This window comes from Eumetopias jubatus, unplaced genomic scaffold, assembly GCF_037043125.1.
Source record: "Eumetopias jubatus isolate StellerSeaLion01/CBP00866 unplaced genomic scaffold, mEumJub1_p1.0 scaffold_3, whole genome shotgun sequence".
Classification (NCBI taxonomy): Eukaryota; Metazoa; Chordata; class Mammalia; order Carnivora; family Otariidae; genus Eumetopias; species Eumetopias jubatus.
In genome coordinates this window covers 93,847,209-93,870,346 of record NW_028274809.1, presented here as the reverse complement: position 1 = coordinate 93,870,346, position 23,138 = coordinate 93,847,209, and the positions used below count along the sequence as shown (strand labels likewise).

General features: G+C 40.7%; 1 protein-coding gene across 3 annotated transcripts in view; it reads right to left on the bottom strand.

Annotated features, from left to right (window-relative positions):
* Nucleotides 1–2,106: 2,106 nt before the first annotated feature.
* The window catches only part of ZRANB3 (zinc finger RANBP2-type containing 3), a 295,703-nt gene continuing 274,671 nt past the window's right edge, over nt 2,107–23,138 (bottom strand). For 2 of the 3 annotated variants that reach the window (XM_028101349.2, XM_028101348.2), the window contains 7 exons: nt 20,497–20,588; nt 16,961–17,062; nt 15,638–15,780; nt 9,370–9,480; nt 7,958–8,360; nt 4,811–4,942; nt 2,107–2,969 (listed from right to left, as the gene is read on the bottom strand). In XM_028101349.2, the coding sequence (XP_027957150.1) occupies nt 2,871–2,969; nt 4,811–4,942; nt 7,958–8,360; nt 9,370–9,480; nt 15,638–15,780; nt 16,961–17,062; nt 20,497–20,588 (1,082 nt within the window). In that variant the 3' untranslated portion in view covers nt 2,107–2,870. Of the gene's footprint in view, nt 2,970–4,810; nt 4,943–5,357; nt 5,483–7,957; nt 8,361–9,369; nt 9,481–15,637; nt 15,781–16,960; nt 17,063–20,496; nt 20,589–23,138 lie in introns of those variants that run through there. The other variant, XM_088021735.1, reaches the window with a different exon arrangement.

Genomic DNA, 23,138 nt, shown 5'->3' with positions numbered 1-23,138 from the left:
AGGATGAATGTAAACAATGGTACTCACTAGCACCTCTGAGTCTGGAGAAAATTCCAGCAGTTCCTTCACTGTTAAATGTTCTAGGGTTGGTTCACTGGTAGTGTAGTTGCCTTTTGAAATGCTTTTTTCCATGCCCCAGCATGGGTGAATCTGTGCATGGGTCCCTCTGTGCTGTCCCTTCCCACTGCAGTTTACCTCAGGGTTGGGTTTCCTGTTGTTACCCTGTCTCTGTTTCTCTTGCTCTTCTCTATGTGGTCTCTCTATCCTCTGTTGTACAGAACCTGTTCAATCAGTCCTCAGTTCTTCCTCAGGAGGAACTGCTCTATATGTAGGTATAGATTTGGTGTGTCTGTGGAAAGAGGTAAGTTAAAGGTCTTCCTAGCCGCCATCTCGGACCTAAATCTTCCCTGTTTTCTTTGAGGAGTTTTATTGTTTCAGGTCTTACATTCAAGACTTTATTCAATTTTGAATTGATCTGTGTATATGCTACAAAGTAGGGGGTCCAGTTTCATTCTTTTGCATGTGGCTGTCTAGTTTTCCTATGACCATTTACTGAAGAGACTATCCTTTTTCCGTTATATATTCTTGGCTTCTTTGTTGAAAATCAGTTGACTCTCTCTCTCTAAAATAAAATAAATAAATTAAAAAAGGGGGGGCACACCTGAGTGTCTCAGTTGGTTAAGTGGCCGATTCTTGGTTTTGGCTCAGGTTTGTGAGATCCAGCCTGGTGTTGGGCTTCGAGCTCAGTGGGGAGTCTGCTTGAGGATTCTCTCTCTCTTCCCTTCCCCTTGTGCTCTCTTAAAATAATCTTTTAAAAAAATTAGTTGCAGATATATGGTTTTATTGGGCTCTCTATGCTCTTCTATTGATCTATGGGTTTGTTTTTAGCTATACCATAATGTTTTGATTACTACAACTTTGTAATACAGTTTGAACCCGGAAGCCTGATTCCTCCAGCTTTGTTCTTCTCTCTCAAGATTGCTTTGCTATTTTGAGTTTTGTGGTTCCAAGCAAATTTTAGAATTTTTTTTTCTCTATTTCTATGAAAGATGCCACTGGAATATTGATAGGGATTATACTGCATCTATAGATTTCTTTGGGTAGTATGGACTTTCTTAGAATATAAATTTTTCCCATCCATGAATATGGAATATCTTTCCATTTGTTTGTATCTTTTTCAGTTTTTTTTTTTTCATCAAAGTCTGGTAGTTTCAGTGTATATATCTTTCACCTCTTTAGCTAAATATTTCTAAGTATTTTATTCTTTTTGATGCTTTTATGGCATTTTTATTTGGTTTGGGATTTTGAAATCTGGCACATGGGTCATTTAATCTCAAACCATCATTTCTTTATTATATCTGAGAACTTTATTCCTAGAACTGCCACCTTAGTTTAATCTAAAGTGGTAACTGCCACTGACACCTGAACTACTTAGACCTAAGTCTCACTTGCAAGCACCCTAGGCTGGAGGAAAAGCAGCCTGCCGGTTTCTCAGCTCTCAGCTGATTTCTCAGCTCTCAGCCGTGAGGAATACTAGGTTACCCTGGCAATGAGGCAGAAAACTGCAAAGAGCCTGGCGAGCAAAGCAGAAAGGAGACAAAAGAAAGCCTGGCCTAATTTATAAAATAAACACTATTTGATCTCATGCAATAAAATAGTTATAAACCTTAAGAACTCTGGAAGGATAACTCATGATTGGATAGTCTTTCTAAAAACAAGTCCTCTACATTGTAAAGTATCAGTTACTAATGAAAATTGTAAAGTGCTCAAATAAATGAAATTTACATCCAAACAGTGTTTACAAATAGGCCTTTCGTGAATGTAATTCTTGCTTGGACCTCTATTTTGTGTAGTTCTGACTCTTTCCTCTCATGACTTTGACATTTTGCAGGACTGTACCCTGGTTTTCATTGTCATGCTTTTATTTTTGAATGTCAGTGACATGTTAGTATTACCATTGTATTTTTGAAACCTATTATCTCCATCTGATCATGCTTTAGTATAAAGTGTTTTATCATCCTCACTCCTTTTTAAAGGGGTACCAGGAATACACTTCTAATAAGACTGGGATTTTAAAAACAAAATGATAACCAGGAGACAAAGGGCGCTTGGACAGTGAACCTAGTTTTATACATTAACATAAACTAACCAACTAACTGAAAAATGAAGTTTAGTGACATTTTACATTTTATGTTTTCAGTTTTTAAATAGTTTTAACAATTACTTGCTATCTAGAACTCCAAATCTTCTACCAACACCATAGTTCCAATTAGCTTATTTTCAGAAGCATCTTTTCAATAAAGACAATGTGCTAAGAAATAAAACAAATAGGGCAACACTCAAAATGTGTACCCGAAGCCCATTTTGGAGGCAGTCAGAGAACAAGAGTCTCTCTTGCATACTAACCAGGAAGGTCATGCTTGATCCCGAATTCCTGAATGATTTGCCTCCGAAATTTCCCATGCAGTTTTCCAGTGTTCTGCATCTCCACACAGCAGTTCAGAAGCAATACTAATCCAGAAGCATTTCCCAAGTAATTGAGAGTATATTTTTAAAACACAGTCTATGCATAATACCATGATTAAGGTACTGCAGGGGGAAATGAAAGCTTAACAAAACCTCACTGAAACCTAATTGAGAGCCTGCCTGAAATCAAGAAGATCACAGAAATATTTAGTATTGTATCTCAGTTTGTGTTAAGTACTTTCAAAAGGTATTAGACACTAAAAGCATATACTGTGAAAGGGCAAGTTGAATTCTTGATTTTTTTGCTCTAAAAATGTTCACTCTTAATCTGAGAAACATGAGAAAAAAGGTTTCAGTTCCTCCACATGTAAACCATTTGTCATCCATTCAAAACTTTTTACACTTCATTTCTTCACCAAAAATCTTGTGATGTCTGATCCATGCTTTGATGCTAGACATTGTCTTCTCCCCTGGCTTCTTTCCTTAGCTTGCCTGGTAGTTCTCTAAAAGTTAAAAAATATACAAATGTACACCTGTTAGGAAAAGAGTACTGGTTTCAGAATCTCAAAAACTTTTTGTATTTCTTTAGTCTGGAAAAATCTACATTATCACCACGCCTACTTCCCAGTGCTTTGCCCTCAGAGGGGACACCACGTCACAAGCAGAGGACCCCCAGTAGCTCTGGTAAGTGCCCTGAGGTCCTGCGTTCACTTAGGACCAGATGCTTTGGGGAATGACTTACTCCCCAGTGAGACTGTGAATGCCTCATTCGGGGACTACAGTAGGCCCTGATTCTCCTCATCTAAGTGAGGGCCTACACGAGGTGTCTCGTGATTTCTCACAGTGTGGTGCACGTAAGGCCTACCAGCTTCCTAATCTGTGGGCTCAGAAGCCACTCCCAAGCCAATGCAGAAAAACAAAATGAGGTAGATCAAACCTGAATTCTTCTGCTATTTCCACAAATAGAATTTCTCATGAGAATCTAAAACAGTGATTACGGAAGGGGTGGATTTTCTTTTTTGTTATATCTTAATTCTCTTATGGGTCTTGAATGTGCTAGTAATTTTCACAGCAGAGAAATCTGATGACTTTTTTTTCCCAGTTGAAGTTCATGTATGTGTGAAGCTATCCAGGTAGAAGGCGTGGGGAGAGAAAAGAGGATTAAAACTAAAAAGAAAACAAAAAACCCTATTACAGGATCCCATTTATGTAAGAATTATATTTGTGAAGAAACTGAGGAACCTAAAATATTAAAATAAGGCTAAGAGTACTTATACCATATGAACACTGGCAAAGGATCTGAACAGTTTTCGAAAGTGTAAATACCACTGATGAGCATTTTTAAAAACCTCAGTATCTTTGGTAAACAAAATAGTGGCAGGCCCTTCTCCTGGCACATGAGCACTGATGAGCTCAGTTAAATGGGCACTCTTGTCCCCCGGGGGGAGAGGAGCAGAACACTGTCCTTTGGAAAACTCCTCGGAGATAAATTCCTACAGTCAAACACTTGACTCCGTGATTTTTACATCTGAGGATCTATCTTAAGGAACAACTTCAAAATGGAAAGAACAGTATGTAAACAGGAAATGAAAACCACTTCAATGTTCATCAGTATGGGACTGGCTAAATAAACTATGACAGACATAGACTCAATAATGTGTAGCCATTTGGGATGATAAACATGAATGCTTATCATGGGAACATGGGGAAATGCTTAAATCCTGCCACAATTTGGAAAAAAAGTTAGATCCAAAGTTGCATATTGAACGTATGCTTCTTTCTAAGAAAATTTTAATCAGTAGATCCTTTTACTAGACGGCCTGTTAAAAATTCATCCTAGTTGGTAAATAATGTTGTCATATTTTTCCCTCCTGTTTTAAGCAACAGGTAACTGCTCAAAAACGTGCCAAGGATAACAGATTTTGCACTTTGGCCAAGAGTGTAATGTCTGCATGTTGAACGGAGTTGGTCCTAGAAGGAATTTATTAATGTTCTCTGACATGTCAGGACAGCCTTAGCTGCAAATGCAAACACACGTCACTGTTCCAGTTCAGCAGTCTTCTAGGTTGATGGGTCTCTTCAACACTGTGTAAGTTACATTCATTTTCTTCTAGGTGGTGGTGACAATCTCCTGTCCTAGAATGAATGCAAAGGACAGCAGCTTCTCTTCTGTCTGGGACTGAGAACTTACATCGGCCCCGAGAGGAAACTCAGGTGATGAAGGGAATAAAGGCATCTCGGAACCCAGACAAGGGATACGGATTCACCCACTCAGTCTCCCACGCCTGTCAATTTTGTTTGCTGTCCCAGAAGAAGTCACCTGGGTCTGTAGAGCCTCACTCACCTCTCTGTGACACACTGTGCACAGCGTCTGCAGGTTGTCCAGAGAGCACTGTCCTCCTCCACCGGACACGGGCTTGATGTGGTCCACCTGCCAGAAATGCCCCTCTCCTGGCTTTCTTATCATTTCATTAAGCTGCAGTAAGAGCATAAGATCAGCACTTTTCACCATACACTGTGGGAACTGTTGGTTTTGCCTTGTGCAATCATGTTTATACAGCAAAATCACAGCGAAAAACACATTAGGATGGCTTTTTATAGCTTTTATTGTGAGTAGGAAAAAGCCTCTAGGTTAGCAATTTGAAAGCAATAAAATATGTTTCTGAAAAAGTTTTTTTTCCCTTACCTAACCCATTTTGAAAAAATTATAAGCAAGTATAAAATACCAAGACTCCTGACACATTGGGGAAAATTACTTGCTTCTGCACCTTTGAGCTAGTTTAGATAGTCACTAAAAGAAAACTGTGAAAAAAGTAAGATCAGATTAGAAAAAAACTTCTGTATATTACGGAGTCAAATAATCTTTAGTTATTGACCTAAATTCATCTGTCATTATAAACAGTGAAAGATTAATATTAACAGCTGTCAGCGGGAACATTTATGCCATTCATTTGGGAGCCTCCTCAGTTCCATGGACTGGAAGGAAGTTTCCACAACATCTCTATCACTGGCGTATCTGGAATAAACAAAGTTGTCCACGTAAAGCAGCACTATTTAGGCCAGCTCACATATATACACTTTACATTTTATCTGTGATGACCTACCTTAAAATGGGATGTATTTTAACATTTTGCCTGAGGCAGTAAAACCAGCTCAGCATTATAGTTTTTTCAATGTGATAAAGATGAGCATGAAGCTTGGTCTTGGACAAGGACGAAATTAAAATCGGCTGCATGCTGCTGGCCAGGGGAACCTGTGTCATGGTTCTAAAGCACTCTGTCAGACACGTGGAGGCAGAGGGACCCCAGCCCCAGAGGAGCCCCAAGAGGCAGCGAGCTGGAGTGGTAAACTCTGTCCAGCTGAGGCCGGCATTGTTAGAAGCAGTTACAAATGGCAGTCTTGTGCATCAAGCACATGACGTGTTCTGAGGGAAAAAAATCCATTTCGTCTGCTTTTGTAACCAATTCTTTTGCTCTCAACAGTCTCTCCTCGGATGGACTTTCTACTCCAGATGTGCTTCTTTATTCCTCCTAGTAATTCCCTGGCCAATCACCCGGGGTCAGTGTTCAGCATCCTAAATTTAACTCTTAAAACAATCACTCCCTCTCTGACTGATCCTCCCCAATATGAGCCGTATGGTGCTCCCTAGCCTTGGAGCACTTTTGTTTTAGTAGTACACTATGTAATAACTTCTGCGTTCCTGGACAGGCTGCTTTCATGATACCCTTGAGTCCTTTCATTGCATGTCTTCTAGAAGACTCGGCTCTGAGGCAGCACTGACTGCCATCTGGCTGACACCCCTGGGATGGGTGCAGTGTGTCCCTCACCAGTTAGACAAAAGGATATTTCAGGAACTCTGGTTATCATGAAGGAAACAGTGTATTTCTCTAGGTCTCAAAGTCATGCTAATTCATCTTTGCAGAAATAATTCGGTGATACTAGGTAAATAAAAATGTCTGATTTGACCAACTGGCAGGAATTTATCCATTATTTTAGTGGGGAGAGAATGGCTCAGGAGTGATTTTTTTTAAATTAAGCACACTACAAAATTATACATTTTGCTCTAGTTTGAAACTTAGAACTGATTAGATCCCATTAGAAACCAGTTGCGTTTCTAATGTGAAATAAAAGTGAATCCTGGTGATTGTTTTCTAAGAATAATATTTTTTCTATAAATTGCTCTGCTAAAATTCCATAAAATAAAAAAATCCCATCGTAAAATCAATGGGATGAACAGATATTTTCTTCACATTGTAATGAACTGTTTTGTGGGGGTTATCTGTTTGCCTCTTGTCATTCAATCCTAACATCATGAAAAGTGGAACAATCAGACCATAGGTACTTCTTGATGGGATGTATCATCTGTTAAGCTCTCTTCCCAAAATAATTTAATCAGAATCTAATTAAACCACTATATCTATAACTATTATTCTGAAATCAGGGGGATAGGGAAACATGTCAAATAATACCATGAGGCTAGAGGGAGACAAATCCATACTGTAGGAAATCCTACAGGCAAATGATCCAGTTTCTTGAACAATCAATGGTGTAAAAAAGGAAGGAGGTGATATTACAGATTAACTGGAACATAAGAGTTAAATGAACAAATGCAGTGTGTGGGTCATATTGTGATCCTAATTTGAACAAAGCAATTGCAAAAAGGCATTTTTGAGACAATCTGGGAAACTAAGCCTGGATTTATTAAGGAATCATAATTATGTTGAGTGTAATAATGGGTACTGGGGCATAGGATTATATTTTAGAAAGAGACAGAAAGAAAGGAGGTTGGAAGGAAATCTCTGTGAGAGGTACGTAATGAAAGTATTTTTTTAAATATTTTTATTTATTTGACAGAGTGAGTGAGCACAAGCAGGGGGAGCAGGAGACGGAGAAGCCACCAAGGCACCCCCATAATGAGAGTATTTCAAGAGGAAATGAGGGGCACCTGGCTGGCTTAGTTGGTAGAGCATGCGACTTGATCTCAGGGTCATGAGTTCAAGCGCCACGATGGATGTAGAGATTACTTAAAAAAAAGGCGGAGGGGTGAGTGCCTGGGTAGCTCAGTCGTTGAGTGTCTGCCTTCGGCTCAGGTCATGATCCCAGGGTCCTGGGATTGAGCCCCGCATCGGGCTCCCTGCTCAGCGGGAGGCCTGCTTCTCCCTCTTCCCCTGCTTGTGTTCCCTCTCTTGCTGTCTCTCTCTCTCTGTCAAGTAAATAAATAAAATCTTTAAAAAAAAAGGAAATGAAATGAAATGTCTGGAATTTGCTTTAAAATAATTCCAGGAGAAAAAAGGATTGAGGTGAGGGACAAATGAAAATGAAGGCAAAATGTTGATAACTGTTCAAGTTGGGCGATGGGTCTATGGGTTGATTATTCTACTTCTGTATGTATATTTTGAAAAACTGCCATATTAAAAAGTTAAAAAAAGTGAGTCAATATTCATCACTCAGTACAATGCGGCCTTCTGTCTGCCACATGATTATAATTTACCTGTTCCAATGGGAGCTTTGAGATCCAGGTAATGTTCAGAAGATTCTTCCTCTGACTTTTGGGGGCATCTCTCAGACGTAAAAAGAGTTCCTGTGCATTCAGATTACATAGCTGACACACACCATGTTCAATTTCAAATACTTTGGCTCGCAGGTAACTGTTATTAGATCGAATCCAAAACTCTTCCTGACATTTCAGAGAGCAAAACCGTGAATCCCAAGCGTTCACTTTACACTCTTGCTTAGTTTGGCAAGTGGGTTGCTGACAGCGAAGGCAAAGTGGGTTTCCTTCATTATCCACAGCTTGCAGATAGCCTTTGGATATAGAAGGCTTCCCAGTGAGATCAGCTTGGGCTATGCAGGGATTTAGAAATGGGACACACACTCCATCATCAAGGAACTTTCTAGAATTGAGCAAAACATGCAATAAGTAACTAATGAACACTTAACACTAGTCACTACTTCATATAATGAATGGTTTTCAAAGTTTCTATACTGATAAACAGTAAATGCAGGACCCACAGATTCTGTGATTCAGTGTGGAAACAATAGTTATAGTCAGCACTTGATGCTCCGTGCCAAATAAAGCACAGAATGGGGTGTTAAAAAATTAATTTGAATACAAATATGCTGCCTCTCTTGGGAATTTAGATATCTTCAAGTTAAACAATCAGACTTGGACACATCTGAAGAAATTAGCAAATGAGAAGTTAGAAAATGCTTCTTCAGGCTGGGAAAGGACAGACTAATGTGAAACCCCACCTGAAGTTGGGGCTCCCGTGCTCTGTGTTGGACCACACACCGTAGCAGGACAGAGAGGCCATTTACTAAGGCTTCCATGACACCCTCTGGGAGCCCCTGCTGACCACCAGCAGACAGTCACACCCACGGAGTGACACAGCCAAGGTGCTAATACTGCTTTTAGGAGCTGGAACAGTTATGTGCCTCCTACAGGTAAACTCAGATTTGACTGAATTAAAATGAGAAATGAACATGACAGGACATGCACTCAATTTGTTAAAATAAAACGAAAAGGTACATTCCTCAATTATGTTGAAAGGTCCTACACGGAATTACTACAACTGCTTGCCCATTTTCTATTTTCCATGGCTGTTTGTTAGAAGTGTTAAAAGAAAAGCTCCTTGTGATAGAAAGAGCTCATGACTGGGAACATCTAGTATCTTTGGGTGGGTCACTTGGTCCACCTGGTCTCAGGGTCCTTCTCATTTGTAAGGTGAGGACTTCCTATTCCTCACAGGGTTGCTAGGAGGATGGAGGAGTTACCATATTGTGAAAGCTCTTTCTAACTTATAAGTGGCCACATCAAGGTCAAGTATGATTACAAATATGAATACAGAAATTTAAAGGAGTACACGTAGTACTACTATGTCCTTCTCATAAATGAAACCTTACTGTGTAGAAGGTTCCCGTGGCCCGGACTCCTTCGTGATCAGACGGACATGGCCCCCATTCTTCTTCACCTTGTCCAGTGAGGCTACAGCAACATCTTCTTTGGTAATGTATCTAAAACAATTACATGTTAAGAAGATTTCCTGTCTCTCCTCTAAGAGTTTCACTACTTCATGCTCACATTCCTCCTTGTAAAAGCAAGAGGAGAAAAGGCAAGACAGGAGTCTTCATGGTGCTAACACGAACATTAGGGAATATTTCCTACCTTTACAGTGGACTCCACGTGTGGGAAGCACATCTCTGTTCCAAAGGGGTTTTTTCAAGATTTATTTTTCTAAGACATTCAAGAGTCCTTCAGTATCCTCTGGACCAGTTTTCACTTAGGGGCCAAGTGGAGTGGGTGTAGGAGTAAGAAACAACCAAATCCATGCACAGCTAACAGCCGGGTGCGGACAGCTTGCCACACCGCACAGAGAATCTCCCGCTGCACGTTTACCTACCTCTTGGCCTTTCCTTTAAGGTTCCTCCAATCACCTCGGTCAGTTATAACAGTGTATCAGTGTACTTGGGTAAAGTGATTCTCTTTTTAGTTAACCAGGTGCCATCACATCTTCAATAATCTTAAGGCTGTTTCCATTATTTTCAGCCATACAGGGTTTATGGAATCCTTCCACTGAAATAAAGCTACTCTTGATGGGGATTCAGAACCTTATTACACGACACTATCGGTACCACACAATGGTTTAGGGACTGGAAGTAAAGAGGAAAGTTATTCCAATTAAAGGTGACGGGGGATTTTAAGTAGGTAAAATGCAATTACCCAATTAATTCCTTCTAATTAGCATGGCCCACTTTCTCTGCTAGTTTACACTTATTGTAGATTTTTTTCCTTTTTAATTAGTTTAAACATGAATTTCTTCATATTTCCAAGTACTTCTTAATTTGGTATCTTGACAATAAAATTAAATTTAAATCACGATGGAATTGTGTAATTGTAGGTAAGATCTTAGAAATCTGCTTTTCTGTTAAAGTAGATTTAATAATTAACAGATTTGCTTCTTTTTATAAACTGTTAATTTTTTGACTAGCTGATACACGCACGTATTTCAAAACTCAAAAGGCATGCAGTGGTGTATATGGTGAAGAGCAAGTTTACCATCCATTCCCATTCCCTCCTCCAGAGCTATCTCTATGACCAGTTCTTAATACATACTTTCAGAAAGAATTTTTTTCTGTGTAGAGGTTATACCTTTCATTTTCTCTGTATTTTTATTGACATATAACTCACAAACCATAAAATTTACCATTTTAAAGTTTACATTTCAGTGCATTCTAGTTCATTCACAAGGATGTCCAAACATCACCACTAATTCCAGGACATTTCCATCACCGCAAAAAGAAACCTGTACTCATTAGCAGTCACTCCTCATTATACTTTTTATTTTTAAAAACAAATGGTAGCACAATATACACACTAATCTCCACCTTGCTCTTTTTACCTACACATACATCTCAGAGACCTTTCCAGATTAGTACACACAGGCTGCCCTATTTTTTAATGATGGCATGTTATTCCATTATTTGAATAAATCATATGTTTAACCAGTTTCCGATTAATGGCATTTAGGTTGTTGTTCTAGTCTCTGCTATCATAAGAAATGCTGTAATATCCCTACACATATTTCTACACATTAAATATATGTAGAATACATTTTCCGGAAGCAGAACTGCTGGGTCAAAGGTCTTGGGTGCTTTAAATCTGGACAGATTTTGACACATTGCTCTCTCCTTTGGGTTTGTACCAACCAATACATGGGTCCACCAGCAATGCAGGAGAGGACCTGTTTCCTCACACTTAAACTAGCACAAGATATGTCAGTTAAAAACATCTCTGCTAATGGTGATACACATCTCCTTATAGCTTTAAACCTGCATTTCTCCTATGAAGAGTGATTGTCTTTTCATATATTTGCATTTCTACTGGTGTGTTATTCTGAAAGCAAAGGAAGAAAAAAGAATCACAGTGAATTCTTTTAGAATTCTCTAACTTGCCCTTTTGGTTCCTAAATTTCCCACGTCCCTCCATCCCCCAATTCTTCAACCATTTTATTCCCTTGACAAAAGCACTTCACTAAAGTATTTCAGTGGATTCTAATGAACTCAAACACTTCCTGGCTTTGAGGGGCAAGGGGATATTAAGCCTTGCCTCAGGTATTATTCAATGTTTAAAAGCTTAGAGACCTAATTCAGTAACTTTAAAAGATGCTGAGAAATCTATTCAGAGACTTAAGAACTAAAAATAACCTTTCCTACAAGAGATTTAAGCACAAAATTCTGGAAACCACAAGAAACAGATCAATCAACCCACAAAGCGGGAGGTTGGCAACTTCTCAAACATGGTTGTGTTACCACCATTTAATTTTCCATTGAGGTTTGCTGGGAAGTTGATGTAAGTATACCACCTCTCAAAAGGATTATGGTAAATCCCTATTTTCAAAAATAGGGAAGGGAGAACATTGTCTACTAAAGTAATTCCTGGATGGGCATGGCAGTAGAAGATGGCAAATTTTGCAAAAAGAGAAGAGTGTGTTGGAAAGTGGCCCACAACAGGGAAAACAGTGCTGGGCTCTAGGATGCTGACCTGCTTTGGGGGTCAAAATAAATCGCTGGCATCCTAAACCTAACAGGGCTCCAAGGGAAGCAGGCCGGCCTCAACAAATGGGAACTCAGCAACTGAAACAATAGCTGGTGATCTTGGCTTCCATTCACATTTAAGATGGAGCTACTCAAAAGCTAACTGCAAACTCTGAGTTTGGATGGGTCCCAAGAACTGGTGGAGATCTAGCCATTGCTTATAATTAGTGTCTATGTGTCTTTATTCTAAGGTCATTCCATTTTTTTCAGAGAGGAATTCTCTAATTTTCTGCTAGCAAGTAAAATGTGGCTTCTAGTATCCTGGAAGTGAAGAAAGGGGCCCGGGGAGAGCTGGTTTCCAATATAATGCCTCTCCCTTTATCTCCACTAAGCTTGGTGTTTCCAAGGCTGGTGCCTCTCTGGTTCAGTTTCAGTAGAAAGTAAACTGGTAGGACAGTGGGAGGGCAAGGCATCCAGTGTACACCTGCTCCTCATACAGACTTCCAATCAGTGCTGTTGTGCAGCGTGATCTCTCACACCTGCTTTCAGAGAGAGAGTTATGCCAAGTCACTGGGACGTGCTGAGGTTGTCCAGCAAGAACCGGCACACTTTCCCAAAGCACACCCCTCTGCAGGCACACAGGTTTTGTTTTCATGGCTCTGCTAAGTCCACTTCCCTAGAGCCTTCCCTCTCTCTTCCTCTCTCTGATCAGTGACCAAGGTCTCCAGATCTCCTAACACCTCTCTTCATCCTCTTTCCTCCATTCCCATTGCTCCTAATGTCTCAACTTGTGTGGGAGGCAGTATCTTAACCATCTCTCCCTAGGACTCCTGTCTCTGGTATTCAGGCAATCACTCATCTAGGGTAAAGGGACTTTGCACATGTGATTCGGGTTACTAATCAGCTGACCTTAAGAAAGGGAGCAATTCCAAGCATGAGAAGGATTTGACACACTATTGCTGGCCCTGAGACGTAGGAGCCCATGTGCGAGAACTAGAAAGAAGCCTCTAGAAGCTAAGGGCAACCCCTACCCTGACAGCCAGCAAGAAAACCCAAGTCCTACAATCACGAGGAACTGAACTCTGTCAACAACCTGACTGAACGTGGAAATGGACTCTTCCCAGACTCTCAGTGAGAGTCCATCCAGCTGACACCTTGAATTCAGCCTTAGAAAATCCAGAGCAGAGAAACCAGTAGAGCCATCTCAGACCTCTGACGTACAGAACTGTGAGATAATACATTTCTGTTGCTTTGAGCTGCTAAGTTTGTGGTGGTGTGTTAAAGCAGAGACAGCCAATGCAGCCTGTTTCCTTACTTCAAGTCCTCCCTTTTGATCTCATTTCCCAACTGCTGCCAGAGGGAGCTCTGAAAAACACAAACCCAATTGCTGACTCTGTTGCCTAATACATGTTTTAGCTTTCATGTATCATCTCCATAAAACTGTATAGATAACACCGTGTGTCTGACTTTAGTTTGTATTGATTTCATGACTTTTGCTTTTACACCTGATTGGCCACCTTTCTCAGGTGGTTATTTAGGTGGTCAGCCATGTCTGATGGGGAGGAAACAATGTGACAAGTCTAGAAATGGCTGGAGTAGGCTATAAATTTAGTTAAGAAGGAAATTAAGGTCATGCAAAGAGAAGACCAATACTGCAACTAAGACGGTGGTGATGGCAATGAGAAAATGTAGGGGACTGGAAGAAGGATCGAGAGAAACAGCACAGGCATCATGCTTTTTGTTACACGTGAGTATCTGTATGTGTAGGGGTGGTGTGCGTGTGTGTGTACATATACATAGTAATACACACAGGTATTTTAAATGTATTTTTTATATAAAGTAACCAACATTCGTGGGAAATATTTAAGCACTACAGAAGAGTTTAGGTGAGTCCAAAACTGGCAGCTTGTGCACAAATCCAACTAGGCAAGGGGCTTTAATTGATTCATAGAGTATTTTATTTTTAATCTGAATTTGAATGACTTCAGATGGGTTATGCACTTTCTAATTTGCTATACTTCTCCCCCCTACCTCAACCTTCTCTGGCTTTACACTTGATCTCATGTGTTCATTTCTGGTTCCTGCTTTGCTTTTAGTCATAGGAGTTTGCGATCCAGGCCTAAAGTATAAAGTTCCTACTATCTCCACAACTCCCCTATTATATGGGCAAGAGTCCTCATCAGGGGCACTATGGACATTTTGAAACAGATAACTGCTTGGGAGTGCAGTCCTGTTCACTGTAGGATTTTCAGCAGTATCCCAGGCCTCTAGCCACTACATGTTCCCCAGTTGTTTCCCCTAATCATAATAAACTAAAATGTCTCCTAACATTGCCACCCTGGGGGGTAAAATTGCCCCCAGCTGAGAGTTACTGTCTTAGAGAAACCTCTGGTAAGAGTTCCTAGGGTACCCTTCTAGATACTTTCTGTGTCATAAGAGCAATTACATATATCGGTATCACAATCCTTTTTTTTTTTTTTAAGATTTTATTTATTTGAGAGAGAGAGAGAATGAGAGATAGAAAGCACGAGAGGGAAGAGGGTCAGAGGGAGAAGCAGACTCCCTGCTGAGCAGGAAGCATGATGTGGGACTCGATCCCGGGACTCCAGGATCATGACCTGAGCCGAAGGCAGTCGCTTAACCAACTGAGCCACCCAGGCGCCCTCTCCATCCTTTTTTTATACTTATTTTTACTCTTAATAATATATCACAAGTATCATTCCTTATTCTCACATATGAATATACCATATGCCACATTTTGCAACAGCTGAAGGGATTTTTCACTGTATAAGGATACAAGCTATATGATCAACTGCACCCTCTCACATATCATTGATGGATGTTTTTCACCTGTGTGCATGGACAAGTCTAGAGATCATAAACTGAGGATGAGGACACAATCTTGGTGTATGGAGACGGCAAGAGCGACAGGGGCTGTTCAGTTTGGTGCTTTGTGATCTCTCCCCACACGGGAGCTGGGCAACAGAACAGCGGACTGCATGTCACTACTTCATGCTGAAGAAAGCGTCTACAGAGAAGGGGGAGTAAAGTCCCACAGGGGATACCTGAGCTGGGCAGAGATTATTATGAAGCCAAGAAAGGAAAGTAAGTGTACAGAGATCAGAAAGAAACCTGTAATGATTAAGGTAAAACACAGACAGGACACACCTGACCTTTCCTTTTATTTTGCTTCTGGCCGTGGGCACGAGACTAGTTCCCCGCCATCCTCGGGGTGCTGGTGTGTCCAGCAGAACTAGCCCCCCTGCTGCATGGCACCCAGATTCACACTCCAGGAGTGCAGGGCAGCAGCTCTTCTAACAGGGACCTGTATTCCTGTTGTAAATTGTGTCCCGGGCTTGGTAGGTCACAGGTCACACCCGCCTGTCACTCTGGCCTCTCTCCTGATGAGTGGGGACTCATGGGACCAAGACCCAGAAAACCTGATCTTTTCCAGCAGATTTGATCAAATTCACAAAATATCTAATTATGTTGCTATAAAGTAAGCTGTTATTTTATGTATAATTTTCTCTTAACTCATCAGGATTTCATTAGTGGTTACATAAAATGTCTCCCCGCCCTGTAGAAATAACCATGACAAATAATGAACTACAAAATAAAAAAGAAAGACAATGCATACCTTTTAGTACTATTTTGCTTGGTTTGTTGCTTTGTGATTTCTTCCAAAGCGAGAATTGGGCTGCAGAAGAGCTGCCCGCTTTTCCTGATTATCTTTTGCTTCATGGCAGTTAGACTATTCCATTCTCGAACAAACCTCAAAATCTGGCAGAAAATGAGGTAATGAAAAGAGTTAACCAGCTCACCAGGCATTTTCCTTTGAAAGTAAGCCCCTTATCACATCAGAAAACTGCTGTTTTATTATATCCCCAAATAGGCTTCTGAATGTCACAATTTAAGGCTTTCTTCAGTTTGATGCATCTTCATATCTTTATTGTAAAATAACTGTGGCCAGTTCTGCAGAGGTCTCTTTCAACCCAAAGACACATTTCAGGATATCCAGCATATGTCCTTAATGCACATAGGGACCAATGGCAACAATGTGCTCAGCGAGACCAAAAGAGGCCCAGCTGTTAGAAGCACAAAGCCAGCGGTGGCAGAGGCAAAAGTGGTCTTGGGGAGAGCGGGTCTTCCAGTGGCGGCAGGTTTCAGCGCCACATCTGAGCATCGCTTTGTACCCGACTGCCTGACTTCTCATAGGCAAACAGCCAGCAATAAATCTGGCACATTTTTACCAGGGTCGCTATTAATCTTGCTTATTAGTCAATTATATGTAACTGGCTATTTTCTGGGAATCTGAGAATCAGGATTCAATGATCCCAGAGAAAATAGCTCACTGCTACCTTTTCCTTTAAGACGGGTATGGCTGACCCATGGGCAATGTTTGCTTTCCACTCAAAGGGAAGAAACGTAATCACTATTCTCTTGTAAAAAGTGGTACGCTGCATGCTGTCAGCCCCACCTGTGTTGATCCTTCTCAGCAGTGAAGGTCAATCGGCCACAGATCAGGCTTAAGGCCTCTGAGCAAGTACTTGGTCTGTGGCTGTATGCCGACGCTTCGGAGGATGCCAGAGTCCCCCAGTATGGCATCGTCCCTGCTCTCAGAACTGGCCATTGTTAGAACTTAACCGTCAGAGATAAAATGAGATTCTGTAAGATACAAATATCACAGTTGCTAATTCTGTGAAGGAGAAATTAAACGATGTGAGGATAATTCTATCCACAGAAACAGCAATCTAGGTGTGATCACTCACCAAGGAAACAGATCTCATGTTTATTCTCAGCACCAAGGTAAATCATAGGCAGTCCCTGGACTGACGAAAATGCGACTAGTGATCTGACTCTGCACCAGGCCACGAGGTAACTTTATTTTTATTGAACTGAAAATGGTCTTAAATTACTCAACAGATTTTAACTTAAAACAAATGCACAGGACTAGTCTTACCAGGGAGCGATTCTGTTTCAGCTGAAAGCTTGCTGGTAAGTCTTCCCAAAGGTCTAATTTTATATCCAAAGGAATGAAGTTACAGTTCATCTGGTTTCCATCCTGATTATAGATTAGGAAGGCATTATTAATCCATCTGGTCTGTAGGCACTACTAATTATTTTAAAAAGTAAAGAATTATATTATGGCACAATATTCCTAAAAGATAAATGGAGGCGGCACATTCTAACAAGATTCCACACACACAGCTGCCCTGCGTGGATGCTGGGTGGAGGGGCCAGGCCCCCAGGCGCTCTGAATGCCTCCACTGCTTTCCTCTTAAGGATAAAAATACCACGTAGAGGGCTGTAGTCAGTTAAACATGAGGTTTAAATATGAGTATTTCTTTTATAAAGGGGAAGAAAAACTTCTGCATATGAAAATCTATTGTATCAATAAAAGCTGAACCCATATTGAATTCTCTCAGCTGAAAAGAAAGTTACAGTTTCCACAATCACTTTGGAAAAAAACACACAAAAAATACTTAACAAACTGATTCAAAGTTTAGACATGTAACGGTTCCAATAAACTCTGAATTAGACTTGGGATTCTGGCTAAAATGGATAGCTCTTTAGAGGGCCACTGTTACTGCAGCATAGGATGCTAAAGAGCTGTTACTGATCTTCCTTTTAAAGGGGTTTTTATCCAAATTCCTACTTCCAGATTCACCTCAGCTCACCTTACAGCTGTGAAAAGACCTGTTCATGTGTCCCCTGCTTAGTGTCTCATATTCAGAAGATTAATTGAATAACATTTTATGGTAAAGGGACATGCAAGTATTTAGCTCATTCATAAAAATGCACTTGAGACTATTAAGAGAGATGTCAAGAAGGTGAGGTGGCCCACTCGATGCAGGCTGGGTGCTGGAACTAGAAGGTGGGTCAGCGAGGCTGCTGCACCAGGACTTTGCAGTTTCTCTCCTATCTCCACCCAAAGGGGTGAAAACACTGATCAGATGATGCAGGATGCAGAGCTTTCACTGTACAGAATAAAAAGTGTAAGGAGTTTAAGGGCTTCTGAATTCTGTGTTGTGCTCTGCCTGGTGTCTGCCTTTTGGGTTCTTGACCTTCAATCTCCTCTGGGGACCAGTTCTCTATTATTCTCACCTGGTGGTCTGGGAACCATGGCCTGGAGCTCTCCCCACACTGCAGATGAGGGTGCTCAGGCACTCAGACCTGCCTCTACGCGAGCTGAGGCGGCCTTGGTGCTCCCTCCACACCCAGAGCTTCCACATGGTGGGCGGAGGTCCAAGCCTTAAAGAGAAGCATTGTTCACTGCCTGGCTTCGTTCCCGGTGTCCCTCTCTTGGCTGTGGTCCCACGACAGAAGCAGTGTGGGGCTCCTGGCATTCACGATCCTAGTCATCTCCTAATCTGCTAGCAATCCCTTCTAATTATTAGTTGGCACTGGAGATTATTACACGGCCTGCCATCTATCTATATTTCTATTTGGTTTAGTGTAAAACCTGTAACCTAAGTTATCTTGAAAAAGGCATTCTTTCGGGCGCCTGGGTGGCTCAGTTGGTTGAGCGACTGCCTTCGGCTCAGGTCATGATCCTGGAGTCCCGGGATCGAGTCCCTCTGACCCTCTTCCCTCTCGTGCTCTCTGTCTCTCATTCTCTCTCTCTCTCAAATAAATAAATAAAATCTTTAAAAAAAAAAAGGCATTCTTTCAGTAGGCTCTCATGAATATAAGAAGTTACAAATATTTTATTTTCCTTATAAAGACTAGGAATTTGATACTGTAGACCAAAGTATTCATCGTCTCAACAAGTTTTTCCTCAAATACTCACATGAGTTTACCTAGGCCAAAGATTCTTACAGGCCCCTGAGGCCACTTTAGGGGCTCCATAAAGGCAAGAGTGTTTTCTTAATAACAGGAAAACAACATTTGCCCTTTTCATCTCATCCTCTCACAAATGCACAGTGATGTTTCCCAGGGACAGACCGGTACGAGAATCCCAAGGTCTTCATTAAGACTCTAGAGAAACGGGTAAAAATATAAAACGATGAAGGGGTGCCTGGGGGGCTCAGTCAGTTAAGCGTCCGACTCTTGATTTCGGCTCAGGCCATGGTCTCAGGGTCCTGGGGTCCAGCCTTCGTCAAGCTCCTGCTGAACGTGGCGCCCGCTTGTCCCTTCCCTCTGCTCCTCCCCCTGCCCCCCGCTCTCTCTGTGTCTCTCTAGAATAATTAAAAAAAAAAAAATCCTAAAAACAATGTAGAACAATGCCAACTCTCTTCACTAAATGTTATCTTTGTTTTATAAAACATGTTTCATAAAAATAAGCTGTTGACATGAATATCAACAATGGGTTATTACTATCTTTAGTTAATAAATATTTTTAAGTGTTTCCAGTTTAATTTCAAATAGAGTAAATATCAACAGATATAACCCACCTGACCAAAAGCTCCTTGGGGTTCTCAGCAAATTATAAAAGTACAAAGAGCTCCTGAGACTAAAAAGTTTGAGCACCACTAACCTAGGCTATGGCATGAATCCAAGCAATCATATTTTTAAAGCTTCCTAGACTTTATTCGACATGGATGGGCAGGGTCAGGCTTCGGCAAAGGTGCTGAGGCTGCTACAAAGGATCTGTGAAGGAGCTAACTTTTTTTCCAAGTACAGTTGACATGACGTTACGTAAGTTTCAGGTGTACAACATGGTGATTTGACAAGTCTATAAGTTATGCTGTGCTCACACCAGTGTAGCTGCCATCTGTCACCACACAACACTATCACAATATCATTCACTGTATTCTCTGTGCTGTACCTTTCATCCCTGTGACTTACTCCCTCCATAACTGGAAGCCTGTAACTTCCACTCCCCTTCCCCCATTTTGCCCATGCCCCCACCCTGTCCCCTCTGGCAACCACTAGTTTGTTCTCTGATTTATGGGTCTTTTTCTGCTTTGTTTGTTCATTTGTTTTGTTTTTTTAGATTCCACACATAAGTGAAATCATGTGGTACTTGTCTTTCTCTGTCTCACTTATTTCACTTAGCATCATACCCTCTATGTCCATCCATGTTGTTGCAAATGGCAGGATCTCGTTCTTTATGGCCGCATAATATGCCATTGTGTAGATGTGGGGTGTGTGTGTATACCACATCTAGGAGCTCTTACTGAGAGTTCCTTACGGCTAGGCACAGTGCTAAGTGATTTACAGGAATTGGCTCATGTTACCCTTGCAACAACTCCTCTCTACATTTTCCAGTTGAGGAAACTGAGGCACAAAGCAGTTAAGTAATATGTTTAAGATTCCATGCTCAGTAACAGATATGAATTGAAGCAGTTTGGCCCTGAGGTCTGTGCTCTTAACTACTATGCTGTTTTGCTTCTCATTGTCTTTAGATTTAACAAAAGAATTTTAGAATTAGCTTTAAAGAGAAAAAGAAACAGATACCTATATCATTGTTAATAAAATTAAATATCTCCACTGAGCATGAAAAAAAGGAAGCCTTTTGTATGTTTCAAGCTACAGAATCTGCATGATGCTTACCTTAGTATAGAGGTGAATCCGGTCAGTATTCTTACTTGCACAGAACATTAAGGTATCATACACTGGCAAGTTGTCTGAACTCTTCAACTGTTCTAGTTAAGAAGATAAAAAAGAACCTTAAGGCTTACCTCTCCTCTAACCAAAACAGCTTATTTTAATCTTCTATGGGTTAGAATGATGAAAGAGCTATATAAAATATATCAACATATTTGACAAAGAACATGTGTCTGTACTTGAAATAAAACTACGATGGTAGGCCATCTAAGACCACACTGGCTTATATGGAAACCAGTTGCTTTGCACTTTTGCTAATGACCCCATAAGAGAGAAACAAATTCAGAATTAGCTGAAAAGACATGCGTTAGATATGAGAGAGAATTTCCTCCACCGAGAGTTTTACTGGTCTTAAAGGAGTCTAGAATCTGGACTTCTCCCAGAGTGGTTTTAAGCTGGGACTGAAGGAGCACCATTTTGGTTGCCAGCAGCAATCCAGCTCTGTAAAAGACCACTTAAATGCCAGATTCCCTATGATCCAGTACTTCACATTTAGAAAAAGGGGATATGTGGACAAGCTTTTTTTCTGATTATCTTCTCTTATTTACCACTTCTCAGTTTCATTGACCAATATATATATATAGGAGAGATAGGGTTATCACAGTGGATCTAAATAATAATTATGGTTAACACTTATCAAGTACTTACAATGTGCCAGGCACTGTTCTCAGTACATATATTAACATCTCAGAAATAAGTAGTGCATTTTACAGAGGAGAAAACTGAGGCACATTAACTTGCCCAAGGTCACACCACCAGTAAGAGGACTTAAGACCAGTTGTGTGGCTACAGAGCCTATGCCCTTAACCTCTGCCACAGTTTCTGAACGATTTTCATCATCATCATTATTAATTTATTCTTATTTTATTTTTTCCTCGGTGACCTTTTAAAGTGCTTCCCCAGATCTAGAAGTCTATGATTTGTCATTCTACTTGGCAATGTCATCATATTTAAATTTTTTAAATCAAGCCACTGGTCATTTTACAAACTTGGGAGTATTCCCATATTTCATAAATTCAAAAATGTCAGCTTTTTCCACACTTTAACATCTCTGAGATTGGCATGTTGTACAGCCAGTAACTGTGCCGTTTTACAATCATTGCTGGCCCGGTGGCAGGTGCGAAGTGGTTGTCACTGCCCGAGCACGTGTGAGCTTAGTCATAACTACAATACTATTGTTACTTCAACACCACACTTGAGTCAAACGCATTGTCTGTTACTACATGAGTTCAGTTTAATTACCTCTACAATGTCTTCAAAATGTTCCACTATGATTTGGTATTGAAATGAAAAGTTATGCGGACCAAAAATTTTTGCATATAAGGCGGGAGAGCATAAATTTGATATTAAAGAAGCAAATATGTATCGTTGGAGGAGGAACCAAAATTTTTTTATATTCTTGCAAAGGAAAAACTAAGTGCTTCATGGAACCTAAGGAAAGGAGATCCCTGCAGAGAGAGAAAGCTCTCTCACATCTGGATCCTGAGATGTGCAGAAGGGTTGCCCTAGTACATGCCAAGCACAGCAATGGAGGCAGAAGGACTGCCGAATCCCTCAGGACAAATGAAAGACATATCAAAGCAACAGAGGGTGGTTTGACCTGGTCTGGACTCTCATTCAGGTATTAAGATACAGCTTAATTTTTAGAGTTTCTTTCTTTTTTAATGTACATAAAATAAGTGCATCCTATAATCACTGTGTCTTCAGATTTTTTGAAGAACCATAGTTAATGTATTAATGTTTAAAGATCAGAAGTCATTCTCTGATAAAAAGCATTATAGGATTGATTCCAAATCAGTTGATATTCTTGGTAGTTAGCAGCTACACTGGGGAACATATTCCTCTTGTCATTGTTTTCATGAAGTATAATTTAATGGCTCAAGACTAGAGATGATGCATCTTGTGAAGACACAGCCATCCTTCCAGACCCTTAGAATTCCAGTTAGAACAAAACCACAGTCCCCGCAAAGCACATACCACTCCAGTTCTAGAAGAGCTTATGTGCATAGAATAAACATTTTCACATAGTGTGCCCCCTCTGTCATCCTTCTGTTTGTTTTTCATGGAAATCCATGTTAGTGGGGAGAGGTGAAACATATCGCTTGTATGGAATTCTCAGTCCAGTGATCTGAGAAGTCAAAGGAAGAGGGGACAGGAATGGGGGAAAAGTTGGCATTGTCTGGAGTGGATGAGGCCAAGGCAAATTTCACTGGCAGAATAGAATTTCTAAAGGTCTAGTGATTTTTGAAAAGTATGTGTAAGTAAACCTAGCATGTGCCTTCATCAAGGGACCAATTTCCAATTAACAAACCAGAATTGCCCTGCCACAGATGAAGAGACTCATGGTCCATGAGTTGTTTGTTCTTGGTCTGATGTTTAGTCCAGTGAGCCACACGCTGTCCTACAACAAGGGCTTCCTCAGCACTTGGGGGATTGTCAGAGCAGAAGGAAGGACACCAGAGTTATGAGGGGAATGCCCCACCTGAGACTACACCGTCTACCTAAATACCGTTAAAATTAACACACCTAAAACAGGGTCCATTCCAAGACATTATTTGAGAAGACTTTGAGGCATTAGAGGGAAGGAA